This window comes from Antedon mediterranea, chromosome 5, assembly GCF_964355755.1.
Source record: "Antedon mediterranea chromosome 5, ecAntMedi1.1, whole genome shotgun sequence".
NCBI classification, from domain to species: domain Eukaryota; kingdom Metazoa; phylum Echinodermata; class Crinoidea; order Comatulida; family Antedonidae; genus Antedon; species Antedon mediterranea.
Window position 1 is genome coordinate 27596592 of NC_092674.1, and position 21063 is coordinate 27617654.

Sequence of the window (21063 nt, forward strand, 5' to 3'; positions counted from 1 at the left end):
TTTTATCTCATAAAGTTTGATATAGTGCACACAGAGCTTAGACAAAATAGACTATACAATATTATGTTTATATCCTCAGTCAAAAATGACTATGGAATATTCACTGATTTAAAGGGTAATGACTGTTTTGATAATGTATTATATGCATACTGTACCAGTATGATAGTTTAATTATTGTACATATATATGCAAAATAGTTCAACATAACACGTCCAAATGACGTCACATAGTGTATGATTATAATTATGGAGATATAAAATTATGTAAGTGTTTATTACATAATGTACAATGTATACTATAAAGGCTATACCACAGTTTTAAATATGTTATTTGTCTATAAAAAGCAAGCCTTCCATAATATGTCATTAGTCCTGAAATGCATTTTCAGTAAACGCGCATAAATGGAACAACAAAATAAATATTACATTCTTTCAAATGGGATGCATTGCGAGGTTTTATAGACATCTCATCCCCGGAGACTGCAAGCACTATCGCCATCTGCTGCCTCAGCTTTGAAAATACTAAAACGGAAACGAAATTTCATTACTGTTAAACTAACAGTGCAGTTTTAAAATTGTTTCTAAAAACAAATTTGAAGTGGCACTATAGCTTTTTGCCCAGCTTATAAACTTCAGCGTCTGGAATCAAATCCTCCGTTAACAGTGTTGTTAACATTCTAATATAGATATGGGACATTTGTAGATTGATGTTAAATATTATTCCCTTACCAATCCCGGGGTCGTGGATTCAATTCTAGATTTCATTATTTTTCACAGTTCAATAAATTACAAAGATCTTATGCTACTCATGAGTGACACAGTAGCCGGGCGTTAAACATTATTAATGCTTATCACTATTATTGTTTAAGCCTGGTGTTAAACATGTTTAACACCAGACTAAATTTATTTCTAATTTGTGGATCCTTTATTCAAATCCTGCTTTCTGCCATTATGGTATCAGTGTTCCATAGATTGGTGATTAGTTTATCATTCCCAGAGTCGTGAGTTCGAATCTCCACAGTTTCGTCATGATTCTCCTCCATTATAACCAGTTGTGTATTTCTCAACGTTTAGATACAAGTTGTGTCTGAGACACAACTTGTATCTAAACGTCTGTTCATAATGTTGACTTATTTTAAATTAAACATTGTTATTGGAAGTGTTTAATATGTTCTGTTAGCTTGTGTCTCTTGAATCAAAGTAACTTTGACACGAACATGAGCATTTAATCATATTGCCAGCTCAGGTTGACATTATCGTAGTGTTTTCTATTAAATGAGTTGGTTAATTGGCCCACATGTCATTATGTATACACACTTGTAAACAATTAGGCTTCTACTTACCAGTTTCTGGACATTTACATCCCGTTATTTTATACTTAAGTACCCCCATTATCTGTACAGTTTAATGCGAAAATTGGTAAAACAGTGTAACATATGTATCACATGTGCCGTAGTGTGCAACATTGTTGTTTAAAACTCTTTACTTGTTTATATTTATTTCACTTATTTATATTTTGTATGGTATTGTAGGCCTAATGTTATGTGAGCGATTGTGCCTGTCATGAATTTTCGCAAGGACCAAATAAATCTGAATCTGAATAACTCACCTTAAAAAATAATTACTTTAGCCTTTCAAGAAACATAATACTAACTATATAATATTTATGTTTATTAATTTTAGCTATAATGATGACACGGAAATTGATATCACAAATAGGACACATGATAATTGATGAACTATCGCTTAAATTAATCGATAAGGCGTTCGAAATTAATCACAAAACCGCACACCAGTCATATTGATGATAACACCATGTTTAGCTCCAAAGCGTTAACGTGTTAAAACGTATGGACTTAGTTTAGCTCGCTACACGCAATTAACGCATATAACTCGATCCTAAGAATGTATCCATAACACTTCACTCAACAATCCTTTTTATCGTTTACGCATAATTCAATAAACAAAAACAAACTAATAATAAAATTATGAGTATGTTATTCACTTGAAGCTTGGTTCCCACTAGAACATAACGCAATCACTATATTAGTGTTTCATTTTGATACTGTCACCATGTTAAAAATTGGAATAAATGGCGGTTCCCGTAATTTGACCTTTTCTACACTGTATGTAATATGTATAGTATACAGATTATACTATGTATACTGTAAATAGTATATGACACAAAATATACAGCATTCAGTACTAACAACATATCATATCATATTCGACAGTTCAGTTCATAATGCCATAATCTTTTTCTGTGTGCAATATTCCAACGTATGACATGCACGTGGCGTTTGTTGGGCGGATAACTAACTCGTCAAAGTGACGCAATAACGTAAGCGCATCGCAATGACGAGCGTCAGTTCGAATAATCAATCGCTTGTGATTAGTCAATTACGCCCTTGTGTTGCGTCTTAAGCATAACAAACCTTTTTAAAGTTTACTCATAATTTAATAAACAAAAACAGGAAGAATTCACAGTATGTTATTAAGTTATTTTAAAGGATGAGTAACTTCATTTAGATATTATCACCTTTTTTTGAAAAAAAAAACAACTTAATTTTGTTTGTGCAATGCTCGATTATTACCTTGGTAACAAACGATACGGATTATTGATTGTTACCAAGTCAAGTATATGAATGATTTTTTTTAACCAAAAGTGCGAATAACGTCGCAAAACACAAATGTGAGTGTAATGTTGCGGAGTGGGCACTTTTGGTGAAATTAGGTCTATTAAACGATATCAAACAACCAAATCGTGAATATTTCTAACAAAAAACCAAAGATATAATATAATATGCACATTAATCTTGGTTCCAAAGTTAACGCAACGTCGCGTAGTAAGGCACAACGCAAGTGAGAGTTTACAAGCGACGGTTCGGATGACGTGATTACGTCATTGCATTACGTCAAAAGTGGGAACCAACTAATATAATAAACGGTGATGTAGCCCTTTAATCAAAACCCTCACTCAAAATATAACAATTTCTTCAGCGCCTCTCAGCTGATAATATTGTCTGTCATCAGGTGTTATATATAATTGGTCCTTTGAACTTGACGTAACGATTATCTTAAATCTGAAAGCCTAGTTGACAGTGGGCCTACAATATGTCGACAGTTGGCCTACATGTTGACAGGGCCTGCAATATATTGACAGAGTGGGCCTGCAATATGTTGGCAGTGGCCTGCTGCAAGATGTTGACAAATGTGCATTTTATGTTGGTGGGGGATAACAGGCTTGCTAATATAATAATGTCTTCGCAAAACGCCAGCTGTGTTGTTTCACATAATTGAATTCAACATTAAAAATTGACAACATTTGGTAGAGCTTTTAAATAATATTCGCGTTTTCGGGCTTAAGGAGAAACGAATTATAGGAGGCACGCAATAATCTTGTATAATGTCCTATTAATCCCACGTGAAACGCATGAAAACATAATTTAAGGGTAATTAGAATAGATATTACGTATCGTCACTACAAAATCAGACAATGCCCTTTGTGTCACAATGCAGTGTAAACACTTGATTTATACTGTACTTATATACTTGACATTTAAGAAGACCTAATTATGAGAAAGATAATTAAGTGAATCACGACAACTAATTAGTTTCATGAGGAAGTGAAATCGAAGGGCTTTTCTTCGGCCTGTAAACATGATGCTCTAGTATCGTTTAAGCTTGGTTTCCACTAGAACTTAACGCAAGGACGTAAACGCAACGCAAGCGTTTTAACCAATGACAAGCGAAGTTATATAGTTAGCAATCACAAGCGAATAAGCCATCGCTTGTGATTGGTCAATTCACTTGCGTTGCGTTACGTCCTTGTATTGCGTCGCTAGTGGGAACCACGCTTTACAGAAGAGGTTTTCCTCTATCTTCCGTACCCGACTCAGCGGCGTAACGAACGCAGATGCATCATGCTATAGACCACAAGTGGCTCTCCAACGCTGGAGGCCTCAGGTGTTTTTAGCATTTTTTGACATTTTTTAATGCCTGTTTTTCCCCTCCGGCCTTGCTCAGGGAGCCATGTAAGCTCCCCCTGGGTTTAGCTAGTAAGCGCTCATAGCCGTTACGCCACTGACCCTACTAAAGTACTCATGATCGGTTGTGTTACAGTTGAGTTAGCACGCAAACGAACATTGTAGGCATAACAGATAAAATATTGATATTTTTATAAAGCGTTTATATTGTGTTGATCAAAGATGAACACGTAACATATTAAAGTCCATTCAACAAAGACATTATACAAGTTACAACATAGATTGAATATCTCAAAACATACACCAAACTATTGTAATAATCACAATAGAAAATAGCGTATATTGTCTATGATAAACACTACAATAATATCCGGTTTAGTAATGATAAAGGAAAATCACGAATATTAATATTAATCAATTTTATATATGCAGGAAATTGAAATCTAAAAAATTAAATTGATACCTTAACTAAATTGAGAGGAAGCAATTGCGTTTACGGTTTAAAAAATAAAGAGTTGTGAGTATTGTAATACACATTACAGGTTTTTAACTGACTGTCGATAGTCAGTTAGACTCTATCTAATGACAGCTGCAGAGTCGGATGTGTGGAATACTGAAAATGATGCTAAAGTTGCACATGCAGTATATGTTGTTTAGTCGCTTCATTAAATGGGAGAATATTATATTGTGATGTTCGTTTTCTTTTCATTGTAATTTTCAGGATACTGAATATTCTGTTTTCTTCCTGCGTGGAATAGGCAACGTCTTACACGCGCGCGCGTGCAAACTATTAAACGCGATGACGTTTTTAATGTTCATAGATGTATCATCAATGCACCCTTTGTAAATATCGATACTAATTGAACATATCATGATTGCATAGTAAAAAACACTTTTGCTTTTAATTATTAATTCACTTTGCATTTCCCATCCCCTTCCAATTTGTTGGCTCCTCGATTGGAATCCGTAGTGTTTAATGTCCTGGTTGTTTTCTGTTGATCTGCCCCGTGCCCCTCTTGTCACTGACCCTTCGTTTTGTGTCCTAGGCAGACCTTTTTCCCCTCTGATTCATTGTTATTTGTATATGTCATTTATTCCATTATTGTTTCAACCTTTAAACGGAAGTAAACAAATGTTATTTTGAATTTGAATGTGGAGAACTCGTCCAGCTAAAAAAATTACAAACATGAATGATGATCATAAGATGTTTAAGCAAATATACCATACATTATAGATGACCTTTGTGTATTGGTGCATTAACAAAATTATGTTGTCTCTCACCAAAAGGTCATTGGAAATAAAATAGTCTCAATAGCACTAACAAAAATAGAAATGTTTATAGAAGTTACCGTAATTGATTGGTCCTTATTCAGTAAGTTTGATATACGCTTAAGCATATCGATATTAAGCTAGGAAAACAATAAAGTGTTGAGTAGATAAGTATGATCAACTCGAGTATAATTAATTTACAAATCTTTGATCCCTTGTCCCGATGTGACAAACAAATTTGATGTTCATATATTTGGACATGATGATGTCATATCACTACCATATTTGGGAATATCACTACCGTAGTTGGGAATATCACTACCATATTTGGGCGCATCACACTTTTGTTGTCGTCAAACTAGTTTGATAGTGTAGACAGAGCTTAAATACGTTTCAAAGGAATGAAAAATCTGGCAATAATGTTTTCTACTGAATATTTCATGCTGGTTGTGTGTATAAATTCAATATCAATTATGTATAAAGAATATTTAGTCGATAAAAACGCGAATCATACTCCATGAAACAATCTAAACATTCTTCATGTGCACAGTATAAGCTAGGCCTACACGAAATGTATTTGTTGAATATATGCCATGTTGCGTAGTTTATAAATTAAACTTGTTGATTTAGGAAGGCATGGACCACTGAGACCATAATTGAACAACACACATGTATATTGGCAATTTGAGATCAAAGTCGGTCCCAGTCTTTCTTGTTTTGTAAATGCACTAAGCTCATACATAAGACGTCGTGTATATCGTGAAAAATACGCGTCTCTGTAGTGATCACAAAGTAAATATTATATGCATGGTTTCCACTTCGACGCAATGCAACTACGTAGACGCAGCGTAAAGCTTGGTTCCCACTAGGACATAGCGCAACGTAAGCAATTTAACCATCACAAATGGATCATCCGAACTGTTACTTGTTATTGGTCAGCTCGCTTTTAATGCGTTTACGTCCTTGCGTTCTAGTGGGGAACCAACGTAAGTTGACCGATCACAGGCGTCAGGTCAAATGATCAATCGCGTCGTTGCTTGTGATGTGCTTACGTCATCATGGGAACACAACCGTAGAGATATTGTTCCGACGCTAAGGTTTGCCGAAAATATAACCGTTATTAATGAGACTATGTTATCAAATTATGTAACATTCCTCACGCTTATCCGTGGCATCACCCTAGCTGACACCACGCGGCGTTGCGTAGGATCATAGACCACATTATAGCCTTGCCTTGTTATATGTGACAGCATAGGACCCAGGTGTGTTTGCTTATACTAATCAAGCCTTGCTGTCGTGCAATTTACCTTATGTAATTCAATTACTGGTTCCTTGATATATAACAACATACTCTATGTACCGAGCACTCATAATCATTTAAAACGATTAAGTGACTTTGTCGCAGGTTGGCATACTAATTACATTATAATTGGAATTTTTAATAATAGTTGATTGAAATGAACGGTAAAAAACGGTCTAAACAAGTCCCAGTGGGTTACTGTATAATGTTGACTAGTTTAGGCCTAGTACTAATAGTACTATGTATTAAGATGATTTGAAAATGTATGATATTGTTTTCAGTTAATATGTAATGTAAATGTATAAATGATATCTTGCAGAGTTTTTTTAAGATGTAAGGGGAAACTTTATGTCTATGAATGAAAATAGTATATATTTAAAAAGATTATATACAAACATAATACAATTGTTTATTTATGTTTTGAAATGAAATAAAGGTGAGTGAACCTCACAAAAGAGAGAAAAAAAAAGATGATTTGAAAATTGGGATTGTGTGAGTACAAAGTACAAAGTCTTCCCCTTTAATTCACCCTATTCTCGGACTGTATCTAGATTTATCCAGTATCATAGGAATATTCGATGATACAGCATTACATGTGCTTCAAATGTATCGCCTAGCATCATAATAACATAAAAGGTTGACATAGGCCTAGAGTACTAAGAGTATTAGTAGTACTTAGATGATTTGAACATTGGTCATTGGACACACAAGGCTTCCCCTTCAATTCACCCGATTCTCGGTATTGTATCTGGATTTCTCCAGTATCATAGGAATATTCGATGATACAGCATGTGCTTCACATGTATCGCTTAATATCATCAAGGAGAAATTATAATTCCTCCATTTTATCATATATCATAATCCAAGCTATCTTACATGATATAGGTATCACGATGCTGTTTAAACCCGAATATTCTCATGGTACTGGGCAAATATTGTCGTAATATTGTCATTTGTGAGATTACCGCATTGAGAGAGATTGTAAAGTAAATTAGGACGGATTTCTGCAAACAGTTAAGAATAGAATATTGTAAGCCTACATTACAAATGTTTATAAAATCAATGTATACGGAATAGGGAACAATGTAAGGAAATACTGCATACACTATTCCTTTCCCTCTAAATGATATATCATGTTTTCTATTTTTATATACCTGCAGTTGCTGTAACTGAAACAGAAATAACCATATACTTTCGAGACCTTTTAGAAAGACAGTTTTGTATAGGATTTTTCGTTTGTATAAGTATTTCACTTTCTAATGTAATTTGATACCATGTCACATTCAAGTCTTCCTCAGCAGCCAACATCCCAGACGGTCGAAATCCCGTTTGTCTAATTTCCAATATTTTGAGTCCAACGTATTGCGCCTACTTAATATTGGCTGAACCAATGACAAAGCTTGACAATGTATTTCAAAATGTAAATTATTTTCACACCCTGATTCCCCATTCCCTTTGAATCCAATCTTGTTTTTCTTGTATTTTGTATCATGTGGACGTTTGTCTGAAATATAAGTTGAATTGAATTGAATTAAAGTAAAATAAGACTTGCTTACAGTACATGCGCAGACTTATTAAAAACAACATTTCTTATCAAAATAAACTTGCTTTCACACACAACATTCCGTACCACTAGCTTTCGTTATACATTACTTTATATAGTCATGCTTAAGATCATTTTACACTGCATCACTTGGCTATAGAAAAATAAATGTTAAACATGCGTCATTCCGTAATATTATTTACAACTGTTCCGAAACGTAAGCTAAATTTATGGTAAAGTGTGTGTGTGTCATTTTACATTTTTAGCCTAAAATGTTGATGATTTATTGAGATTTTTTTTTTAGATTTCAGCGTCATTTAAGATAAATGTAGCGATGGTATAGGCAGATCTTAATCGAAGTCGAATAGGTAAATTGTCCATTTTTGACAGTTATGAAATAATTACGAATATAAAGATAATTTGTTATTTTTGCGCAGAGTGAATAAATTTTTCGATAAATTTAACAACTATACTGACTACTTTGTCCAAATTCTCGTCAACAGTAAGCTATAAAGTGAATTCTTGAAGATTTAATTTGTATTTGATTCCTTGGCATATCGATTTCTTTGTCCCGTACTTCGTTACAAAACATTTGTCGTATAACGACAGAACGTTGTTTACTGTGACACGCCACTCCAGCAAAATTATTACGTATAACCACATTGGCCGTGGTAGTTTTTGAATAATATATAAATCCAAAGGCAAATATTTTTTTTATAACATATTTAATGAGGGTGATCTATCCAGTAATTGCTAATCATTAGGGACCCTCAGGTTCACAAGAGAAAAAATATATACAAGATGCTCTACATAAACAAAGTCTTATTACAAGTCTTTGGGAGTGGAGTGGTAATTTTGTCCTTAGAAAAAATCCTGACATGTGACGGGACTTCAACCCAGGACCTTTGGAGTGGTAGCCAAGCATCATAACCACCAAGCCACAACTCCACTTAGTGGCTGGATCTCCATGGGTATCAGTGGCTGGATCTCAATTGAGATACAAATAAAGTAAACAAAAAGCTCAAAATGACAAAGTAAATCAACCATAAAGATGTGGTTGGGAAATTCATTTGGAAATAATATTTTTCTTCAGAACTTATAAAGTATTCTCAATTGAATAATGTATAGAAAGATGACAAAAGATGTATATTTATATAAACTTTACAGAAACTTTTTTATATTGTTTTAATTTTGCATTTATTATAATACCTACAACCTCTTACTCGTGTTCACTTACATAATTCATTGCACGGCAACTTGAAAAATATAGCAAATAGATAAATATTAGAGGCAGTCAACCCGTTGGGTGTTTGCGCGCCTCCGTCGAATCCTTTAAAGTAATACCAATAGGGATAATTCGATTGCGCAAACGACGCCAGAGAAGAAATCAACAGAAACGTTACGATCGTCTGCGCATGTCTACAAACTAATCGGTGTTGTGAATAATTTGTATCGCTTTCGCTACAACCCCCAATTTATAATAATTATAATATCAATTAGGCATTATAGATAATAGGCATACGCGGTGATTTCTGTTGCATTTCACGTCTTCAGCGTTGCAAGCCATCTTACGATCGATATACGCCAGCCTAGCTCTATGACCAACACACGCTAGGCTGTCATTACGCCATATTGTTTATTCTAACGAGGTGCCGTTGTTACTATTGAATTATTTATTTAAACTTATAAATAATATTAAGTAGAAACATGCAAAATAAAATGTGAAAAAATATAGATACAAGAATATAACATCAAGAATGATAATTCAAAATACATTTTAAATCTCTGTATAAGTAAGTCTATTCACCACTAACATCATATACATGTGATTTCTACTCATTTTCAGGCATTTTCTTAATTCTTACAATATTTTTTTTAATATAACGATAACATCAGTTGATATCTTAAAAATGTATTGACTAAAAGTAAAACTACTATAGATGTTAAATAATACCATCCATGTCTCTATCCTAGTTTAAAAGAAATTAAAATTAACTTTAAAAAAAAAATATGCAAGCTTTTTCGTACACTGTTACTATTAATGAAATTAAAAATAAAACAAGAACCCTGTGGGTATCGAGGTTCTCATGTACGTACATCCACGAGCGTTTTCACGGCCTGAGTAAGTCTATGTAATTCAGCTTATAATCACAACCGAAAACTATACAAGTTTGAGCTTCACAAGGTATACAAGATTCAATCCTATTTCTACACCATAAACTCATATTCCCACAATTCATTGCGTTCGATAATTGCATCTTGTTAGAAACTTTTTTATCCCCAACTTAAATCCCAAAATGTATGTCACAAGTACTGTGACGTGTTTGAGGACGGTGCGCATGCGCATTTGAGTCTATTGCCAAAAGATGTGGAAAGTACAGGATTCGCGTCTGAACGAGTTGGGAAGTGAATTTAACGGTGTTTTTTAATCGAAATGTTCATAAAATGGTAATCGTATTAATTACACATCTTAAAATTACCTAATTTTATAAGTATTGTATTAACACCATCTTAATTTTTTTTTACTGAAGATGTCATAGATATATCTACATTATTACAAAAACAATTACAAATCTCTACGATATTTATTTTACATTATCAACAAACACCACAGCAGAAAACATACATTAAAGTAAATTGTGTTGTATACAATTTCAAACCCAACATAGTTTTGAAGAAATAATATAATGAAATCGGTGACCGAGAAATATTATAACATTTAATATGTATTGCAAACTTGAAAACATATTAGTAACATTTAACGAGTCATTTTGTAGTTTTGATAAAGACTATTTTCTAGTGTGTGACTAAACAGAACCCTTAAAAAACAGACATACAGTTGTTTGAAATCTAATTAATAATATCTAAACCCTAACAGAATATCCACCTTATAGTTAATATCATTTTTTATATATATTTATATGACAATATTGTTTTATTCAATTGACATTTGCAAATCACGATTGAATGTTAGTCTATCACTACCTGTTACCACGCCCATATTAACATTCGATTCAGATCATTTTCAAACAAACCCAAAGCACTTATACGCTTGCGTGTACACACGTAATAACACTGTGTTATTCGTTATCTGAAACCATGTAACATTAAGTGTAGTGTACGTATATTGTCATAATGTCATTTATCCCGCCATGTTCAGCTCATTATATCAATATTGTATCTTGTGCATACTTTAAAACTTTGGATCGGTGTTATCTAGATATGGCATTGACGTCATTGTGTTCACCGGCAGACGATGAGTTGTATCCTTCTAGAAAGTAACACGTTCCTGGATGGATAGTAAGAGATCCCTCTGGCAAGGTATCAATGGGCCTCTCCGTGAATATAAATCCTTTGGTGTTCACAAGAAGTCTGAAATATGAAAATGATTGTTTATAATAGGCCTACACGACACGCAACTTTGCACGAGCGTTAAAGTACTGATAAAAACGGTACACAGCTGCTGCACGCGCGTTAATATATTGATAAAAATAGTACACAGCTTTTGAACCCGCGCGTCCACAATACTGCATCAGAAAGCAGACGACAAGGAATAACTCATCTGCGCCTAGGCCCATACCTCAAAAGCTTTGTACGCGTAATTCCGATTTACAACACACCTGTTTGGCAAACAACTAAATTACTTATAGTAGAATCTTCAAACGTTTGCCGAAATTTAAATTGTTTCTATAATGCATTCTATTCTTTGCATTTATTTTTAAAACGTGAAAAAAGAAATTATGAGAATTAAGGACAAACCGATTACGAAGGCTCTTAAAGCGATTGATCGCAGATAACAATACGTTTTGTAGACATAAAGAACATTTAACAGAAAATACGAAATACTTTGATTCCAACTTTACTTATCATGTATTTACTAGGATTTATTTTCACAGATTTATTTTTTATAGATTTGGTTGTTATTTGTGACGTCATATACTGTTTTGGTATATGGTTTTTGTGTGGATAGTTCTTTAATAGTTACGCCTACTGTGCCAACACGCTATTGCATGCAATTGAAATAATGTTTTTTCTTCAAAATACGAAACAACAGTAACAGCAAGAAAGACTTGTCTAAAAAATGTCATAAAATAATTATAATGTAATAGCCAACAGGCAACCTGCCTCATCACACAGAAAACGTGTTCTCTATTCTAGGGCTTCAAAACAGTATTCTAGGGCTTCGAAAGAGATTTCCATCTTTTCCGTGGTTTGAAGGCCTTTAAGGCACACAATATGGAGCATTATAGTATCATTATAGTAACAGTAACGGCAAGGTGGAGATTAATAATGTAAATAGTTGTAATTATTATAATATAGCAACGCAACCTGCCTCATCACACATGTGTTCGCTCTATACAGATCTTTTCCGTGGTTTGATGGCCATTAGGGCACAGAATCTGGATTATTATAGTATGATTATTGAGTATAACTTACTCATGAGTAGTTGGGCTAACGTTGATCTTATCTGCTACACTGTGTGATTCAAATTTGTTGGCTAGGGTCACGTTGTTACCGAATAAACAATAACGCGGCATTTTGCGACCCACGACACCAGCAACCACTGAACCTGTGTGGAGTCCAATCCGTATCTAGAAAGACAATACAAAATGTTAGTAAAATCATTCAATTTTGTTGGTAATAATATGAAATAATGCAGTCTTTAAAAAAAAGTCTCATAACGTTTAGAACAGAAAATAATCATGAGTTTTAGGCCTACAGATTTAAATTGTCTCGATTTTATCGTTGACAAATGGCGTAAACATAATATTCATGTTACGGTATTAGTTTTGTTACTTTTACATTTTGTACATAATTTAGTTTAAGTAGTTTGCTTGTAAATAGCCCTCTTGCTAAATCAAATCTCTAGAAGCGTGACACTGTTTCAAACGTGTAGCTTCCAAATAAAGTATTATTATTTAAATATTTATCCAGACACAATAAGGTAAAAGGAAAACCTGTCTTAAATACAAAATGAATGAAAAGGTACGGTACTGTAGTGCGTTCCAAAAAAAGGGGGGAGAAGCATGTTAATTATTAAGAAAGGTAATATTTGAAGACAAAATATGCATATAAAACAGTCTAGTTGAACTGTTACACCATGAAACTACCTCATAATTGCAATTAATTTATATTCATTAAAGTCAAACTAGTTTTGCATTTTGTTTCGGTGCCCGGGAATAGTTTATAGTATGCAGTGAAAAAGAGGTGATTTTGTATACATAACGATATCCTATAATCTATTTCTATGAAATATTATGCTGGGCAGGTGGTATATATTTACAAGTGATATACCTCTGTGGATTGGTAATATCAGAAGATATTTCTAGCATTTCAATTTGAAAATGAAAAACGACACCTTTTCGCAGATTTTCAAATTTTTTATCACGTAAAGCATAGTTGATTAAAATGACGCATTACTAAACGCGTTAAGCTCTGTCTACACTATCAAACTAGTTTGACAAAAAAAAAGCGTGACGTGCCCAAATATGGTAGTGATATGTTCAAATATGTTAATGATATGACATCATCGTGTCCATATAGTGAAAACACATATTTTTTTGTCACATAAAGTTTGATAGTGTAGACAAGGCTTTATATGACTTGCGGTTTTCGTTTTTTTTTTACATGCGTTGATTCACCTACATACGTTGCAACAATGTTAGTTTCACAAACGCAAATGCGTTCTTACTTGACATAAACGCGTTCACGATGTACGTGAGGCACTAAGAAGGTGCATATCGAAACGCCCACAAAGTTTAATTCTCGTATGATCTATGTATACTTATTTTCTTCATTTATAAACGGAAGTAGAATGAAACGAGCTAAAATGAATGCATTAACAAACGATAATCGTAAAGAAATTGTAACCGTAAAATACAATTAAGAATACTAATAAAACAGTCTGTGACATTTGAAAGAAAACAAAATTACATTAGAATTGTAATGACGAAGAGGGTATAAATAACGCATCAATCATAGGTTTAAACGATTAAATTTATTCAGTTATCGATTTTCCAGTCAGCTATTGTATTCACTCATACATTCTTCTGTCAATCATCCTCCGATACATTCTTTATCTTATTCATATATTCATTCACATTGCTTGCTTTCCCCCTGTAATGTGTTTAAATTTAGTCCACTTGAACAGGTGGCTGGCCGAGTGTCAGCACTGTCTTTCTCTGTCTCTGTCTAATTTGTACAGTGCCGGCCATAGACAACCTCTGTGATACCTTGTCATATAAGCATCACATATGACATGACACACTCATAAACATAACATTACCTTAACATGACATTTTAATTTTTATTTATTTTTATTTTATGTCTTTAGGCAATGTGGCCAAGAATTACCAATAGTAAATTAATCACTGTCCTATCAGATAGGTGGTACATGTGCCACATGTGACGCGACACTGTTACGGAACAAGTAATTCCATATTACATGAAGACAGTATACAGGGCAAATGGTGGGAATTGATGGGTTAACAACAACATTTTGAGGTATGAATTCATTAATTCTTGAACATTTAGAATTTAGATAATGAAATAAAAAAACAAAGTACATAAAGTTATATAAATGTTTGCATTTTGTAAAATATTAAATCCTCGTGTAGACTTATACGTTTTGTATTTTTGTATTTATCTCTTCTAATCTGCTCTTCGTTATTCGTTCTTTTATCTCCAAATTCATCCATTTTTATATCCATTATTTTATCTATTGAACCATTAACTCATCCGTTCATTATAGACACAGCCTTTCCATTCGGTAATCAAATCCATCAATTAGATCTTCCTTAATCTTTATTTATACACTCATCCATATTATTATTATCCCTTTTTCTCATCTATCCAGTCCTTTTTATTGTGTATACATTAATGTATTCATCGATAATACATCAACACCTCTTCTATCATTAAAATATGTATTACAGTTTGATTACACAAACATAATATGAAGATTTTAATCAGTTTTAATGGTAACACTATCGAACTACATATCATGTGAACTGCAACAAATAGACAATCAAATAACGTGATGCGATGAACTTTAAAATTATATATAAAAAAAGTAAACTGATTAATCCAACAATATTGACATAATTTTACTCGCGTAATATTGTAAACATCTACTTTGTCTAATTGAATAATCATGAAGAAGAGTGTGTGTTTTGTAAATTGTTGGAATAGAACAAGTGTCTCCTGTCGCCATTATAATCCGTGTATTAGAGCTATTTGGAGTGCGCAGCCAATTCGGTGCATTCGAGAGTCAAGGGATGGTAACAAATCCATAGTTTGCAAACAAATTTTCCTGATGGAGGATTGATTTGTTTGGTATATATCCAGTAAAGCTTGTTTCCCACTAGAACGCAGCAGCAACGCAATTATATCGATACAACGCAAGTAATTTTACTCAAACCACCTAAACATGTTGCCTTTATTAAGATAGCGAAGTAAACCCTATGAATTCACGAGCTAACAGAACTCAGTCGTCGCCAAATTCAGGACGGAGGCATGATTGCCAGAGAATGAACTCTGACCTTTCTGGATCGGAAGGCGGTAGTAACAGATCATGGAATTGCCCCTTCTGATTTGTCAAGTTACTAATGAGAAACTTAACGTTTCTTTAAAAAAAAAGTTATCTGCAACAAGTGAAGAGAGTGGTGCTCCGGCTATATTTCAACTAAAAAACGAATTTATTTTACTTGCTATCAAACATTTAATCCATTTGTATAGTTAGTTAGTACAGAGGACAATACATAATTATATAGGTTATGTGTTAAGATCATTAGGATCACAAACAATTAAGAGAGACTAAAACATTAATGCTATCGTGTTCTATTAAAGTCACAGCAAAATGACTTTCAGTTAATACTTCTCCAAAAAACAAGCATTCGACCATTATTCTTTTAATATAAAAGAAAAGAAAAATTTGGAAAATTCATTTAAATTCAGCCTCATGTTGAAGTCAATGCCTAGAAACAGTTTACAAATATCCTTTCGGAAAGGAATATTTAAAAAAAAAGAAAGGCATAACAAACCATTAACAATTTTGAAACTTTTTCCCATTTCTCAGTTTGTCGACCTACTCAAATAGCATCAATCTACTTCTGTTTTAATTTAATTTTTGTATCTATGTTTTCTTCAGAATCGTAAAATCGGAAACGACAGAAAAGTAGGTCGTTGTTCTAAATCTATGTTGCGTTGTTCATCGTTTTGAAAAATATATGCAAAACAAATTATTTTAAGTACCAAAGTCGAGCGAAGCATTTAACTTTTAACAGATTGGTTCAGAAGCGTTAATAACTTACTCGAATCGGTTTTCCGTCATGCGCGTTGACCTGCTTTGAGGCTGACAGCATCTTCAGTGCCATAATGGCAACTTTCTGAGCATGCGTGGACGATGCTTTATGCAAGCCCCCAGCAACACAATACGCATCTCCAATAGTCTCCACCTGAAATATAATATAGATTTACTATTATCTTTATTATTAAAACATGTTTATCCAGGATTACATAATCAGATAAAAGAAAAAGCTGTTTTGCATTACGATTCTGTCTTAAATACAAAATAAATTGTTGAAAAAAGTTTAGTTTTTTGAAAAGAAATGAGATCGATATTTAAGAGTTTAAATTGTTACGAATTTCTTAATTTTACGTACCGTATTTATATTATTTACAATGCACTACATGTGTTTAAAGTTCATCATTTACCTATAATTGTATGTCCTATTTTAGTTTTACAACTAAACAGAAACAGTGCATCTTTAATTTGATCTCGTCTCGTTTAGTGAGAAAAACAATTTTAAACAAATATAAAATAAACATTTTATAAATAGTAATACTGTACATCTATTTCTCTTCTTTTTTTCAAATAGCAAAAATGTAAGAAAACATTAAGATTATGCCATCAAGTACAGTAACTGGCCCACCACCTAAGTTTACTTTTCTAGTATCCCATTTTTTTGTATCCAAATTTAAATAATTGTCAACGCAAGAAGGACGCGAACCTTACTTTATTAAATCTATCTATAAATATGTGATTACTCTTTAACTTTAAAAAAAAACATTTAAAACATACAATTACTTTCATAACCAAGATGAATCAAATATAAATGTCAGTAGCCTACATAAAGTGAATTTAATTGGTCATGGATTGTTTCCAATTTGCATAATATGTACGTCATTCTCTCTCATTACTTGTTACTTTCACGGTAGCATGACACTTAAAAAGGCAAAATTACTTTAATCATAAAATTAATTTGTTAAATGCCTTTAACCAGCTGTACAAGATCAATTCCAACGACAAGCACGAACAGTAATAGGCTTAGTTAGCTGTTTGATTTCGTAACTTTACTACAACATGTCATCAATCAATAGTTTCTTATACAAAATTGTTTCTTTAATGGACTTCTTCAAATAATAATTATCGAAATATTTGTCTAAATTAGTCAATTACCCCAACTACTCCAGAAGAATCTTTACAAAATTGTAAATCAAAAGCCGATCACGTGATATTAGTAAATCAAGGTAAATCATTCCAGTAACAAGAGTGACGTCATTATATTGTATAATACATAGTATTTTAAATTTCCTTATGTAGGCTAACATTAGAGGTTGTTTCGTCGGTGTTCAAACGCTTATATAAAATTTACTTTTATGAACATGTAAAATTGGCGATGTCTGACGAATATCACCGAAGAAAACTGAAACAATTTCTCCAAAACGAAATAAAGTAAAGTACATAGTTGAGTATAAAAAACAGTTGTTTTAAAATATATTGATGTTAGTTATGTACCTCGCCAACAAAATAATGTATACAGTATTAGTAAAGGGTCAAATGCCTAACGTTTTGAAATAAAATTCGCGAAAAAGGAATAACTGAATGACATTCTAAACCATGTTTTATTTCTTTTTGGAAGTACACACGTAACTATTTATTCGTCATGCAAACATTTTTAATTTATCGTTGAAAAACAAAAATTTGATATCGTACTAAAATGGTACAAACACAAATGAAAGGGCAATACAAAATTATACATAAAGATCTAAGTGAAGATTAGGTGTTTTTTTTGCAACACAATAACTTCAACATAAACAAACAATAATTACCATATAAGGGTATGAATTTAAAATGTTTAATCTATCGGTATAAAAATCCTTTTAACGTCGATTAATCTAGCGTCGTTTTTATGGGTGAAAATAGAACAAGGTTAGTTGTGTAAAATTTATTACGATTATTAATTCAGTCATTTTATATTTTATAACCATAACATCGTTATGGCAGTTTGCGATTTGCATACATAAAAAAAATAAAATCCGAAGATCCAAATTTGTTTTTTCTGAATTATAAAGATAGAAAAATATTAAATACAATGATCTTTAATGACTTTTTGTGAAGTATCTCGACTATTTGGATTTACAGTTCGTTGCGCTGTCATCTGTCTGTAGCACTGTGTACATGGTTTAAGTGAGGAAGCTAGATTTACATTGAGCAACGTTGGAAAATATAACTTTAAAGACTGTTCCAAAAATGGATACACAATCTGTTCTCACATCTTAAAACTCTGTCTACACCATCAAATTGACAAAAAGGTGTGATGTGCCCAAATATGGTATATGACGACATCATGTCCATATATGGGCACATCATATTTGTTGTCACATACAGTTTGATAATGTAGACAGAGCTTAGTGACAACTCGACGATAGTGGTTATGGACGTCTGCATGCGAGCATTATTGATGTGCCCAAATATGGTATATGACTTCATGTCCATATATGGGCACATCATAAAGTTTGATAATGTAGACAGAGCTTAGTGACAACTCGACGATAGTGGTTATGGACGTCTGCATGCGAGCATTATTGATGTGCCCAAATATGGTATATGACTTTATGTCCATATATGGGCACATCATAAAGTTTGATAATGTAGACAGAGCTTAGTGACAACTCGACGATAGTGGTTATGGACGTCTGCATGCGAGCATTATATTGTAGCACGAACGACGAAATAGTGTTTTAATAACTCTATATTTACTATTCACAATATAATTCATATTGTTATAATTATAAATTATTAAAGCCAATGTCTACTCGAGTAGCCAACCAACATCAATCTCTATAATTTGGCTGTCTGTAAATTTAAATTAAAATGCTTAAAGATGTTTAATTATAAAATTGTTACTTAACTTGGTTTATATAATTATATTTTTTTAAATAACAATCAATACATTCAGGGTCTTAATATATTATATTGACCAACAACAAATATATATAGACAACTGTATCGTGATTGGCAACAGCACGTATACATTTTACGTGCAAAAAGATCAGCTATTGCGCAATTTGCGCATATAAAGTAACTCATAAAGTATGTCATATGTATTTACTTTCTATATTCCTTTACGATTACTGAGTATCGTCGATTAACTTTTCTAAATTAATGCGAGTAAAGCCATTAAATCATAAATGTTTAAAATATTCAAATGGAAAAGTAACTTACTTTGTAAACATCGAGGAATTCACAGAACGTATCGAATTCTGTATATAGTGTGTTGAGCATATTGACTACCATCATTGGCGTGGCAGTAGCGCAGATGGCTGTAAAGCCAACCAAATCAGAGAAAAGCATGGTAACAGAGTCTATTGTTTTAGTTTCCACTGGTTCATCCCGCCAAAGTTTCTTGGCAACATCGGCCGGGAATATAGACTCGAGTAAATCAACGTTTTTCTTTCTTTCCGAGTCTAAAGCTTTACTCGTCTGTTCTAATTTATCTTTTAGTTTGTCCATTCGTCTTTTTAGGCCATCTTGAGCCTTGGTCTGTTCGCCCATTAGGATGACGTCACGGGTTGCATCGTGAATGGGTATATCGGCTAGGTACAGTCCCCGGCCGGTTAGTTCTTCTAATTTAGCTACGCACGGTGATCCAAGAAATAATACGCAATCCATTCGTGATAGAAATATCATCTGCCCTTTGATTTCTGTTGCCTGAAATAATATGTATAATATAAATAGATTATAATCATATTCTGTGCTCTTTTTTTTTGCCATGACTAAATTTATATTTTTACACTATCTTATTCATCTATTGCAGATTATAGAATAGTGGGGACAGGTATTTTACTAATTTGTTTAGCGTATAACAAAAGTATTACTGCACCTCACTCAATCGATTCATGAGTAACAACCCTGATCCTTCCCGGGTTAACCGCGTAAATCACGTCACCACGTACTGTATTACTTATGCGATGCGCATAACTTCATTATCGGACCTCATTTTTTAAAGATTATTTTGGGACGATTGAATCTTTGTGTAATCATCTTACTTTTTTAAAGTTGTATCAATAAGCACCATATTTCACACATCGTGAAATTTCGATCGATACATTCAATTATTACGCGCACTTTCGTTGAAAGGCCTTTAATGACTTCAATAATTTGTAGTCATTATATTTCTAAATAAACTATCGCTTTTCTATCGATTTCTGACGTTCGGAAAGTTTGCAATATCATTAAAGTGATTTTTCCCTTAAAGTTATATAATTGTATTTGTTGCAATGGAATTTGACAAATGGTGTTAAGTTAAAAGCATTTGCCGATTATTGGAGGACTGTGGATTGTGTGGGATAGTACATAGCGGACGCATGATCTATGGATCATAGATGAAATGACAACTTGCAGTACTTTTTAAAAATGCATCTATTGCGAGTGAGGTGAAACAGTCCATTTACCGTTGATGCAATGAATATCGATTATGACGGAAAAATGAATAAGTCTAAAAAAGATGTTTTAGCCTTACAGACAATATGATATGAAAAAAGGATTTCCCCTTACTTGACCTTCGTAAACTTTGCGATCCATTCATTATATCTCCTCTTTATTGAATATAAATAACCATTTATTATTGTCTTGGTAGAATATTAAATGAAAATAGATTTCTAATAATTAAAGTATATTAA

The 21063-nt window shown here is 32.9% G+C and overlaps 2 protein-coding genes across 3 annotated transcripts in view; one reads left to right on the forward strand and one right to left on the reverse strand.

Annotated features, from left to right (window-relative positions):
* LOC140050200 (L-aminoadipate-semialdehyde dehydrogenase-phosphopantetheinyl transferase-like) overlaps nucleotides 1–14548 on the forward strand; it is an 83672-nt gene extending 69124 nt beyond the window's left edge. Inside the window, exon 7 of the mRNA XM_072095290.1 lies at nucleotides 14432–14548. The gene's annotated coding sequence lies outside the window, so the exon portion shown is untranslated. The remainder of the gene's footprint in view (nucleotides 1–14431) is intronic.
* The window catches only part of LOC140050195 (guanylate cyclase soluble subunit alpha-2-like), a 32020-nt gene continuing 18995 nt past the window's right edge, over nucleotides 8039–21063 (reverse strand). The window contains exons 6-10 of one of the 2 annotated variants that reach the window (XM_072095280.1): nucleotides 19607–20092; nucleotides 16410–16553; nucleotides 12535–12689; nucleotides 11290–11469; nucleotides 8039–8058 (exon numbers count right to left, since the gene is read on the reverse strand). In XM_072095280.1, the coding sequence (XP_071951381.1) occupies nucleotides 11310–11469; nucleotides 12535–12689; nucleotides 16410–16553; nucleotides 19607–20092 (945 nt within the window). In that variant the 3' untranslated portion in view covers nucleotides 8039–8058; nucleotides 11290–11309. Of the gene's footprint in view, nucleotides 8059–9268; nucleotides 11470–12534; nucleotides 12690–16409; nucleotides 16554–19606; nucleotides 20093–21063 lie in introns of those variants that run through there. The other variant, XM_072095279.1, reaches the window with a different exon arrangement.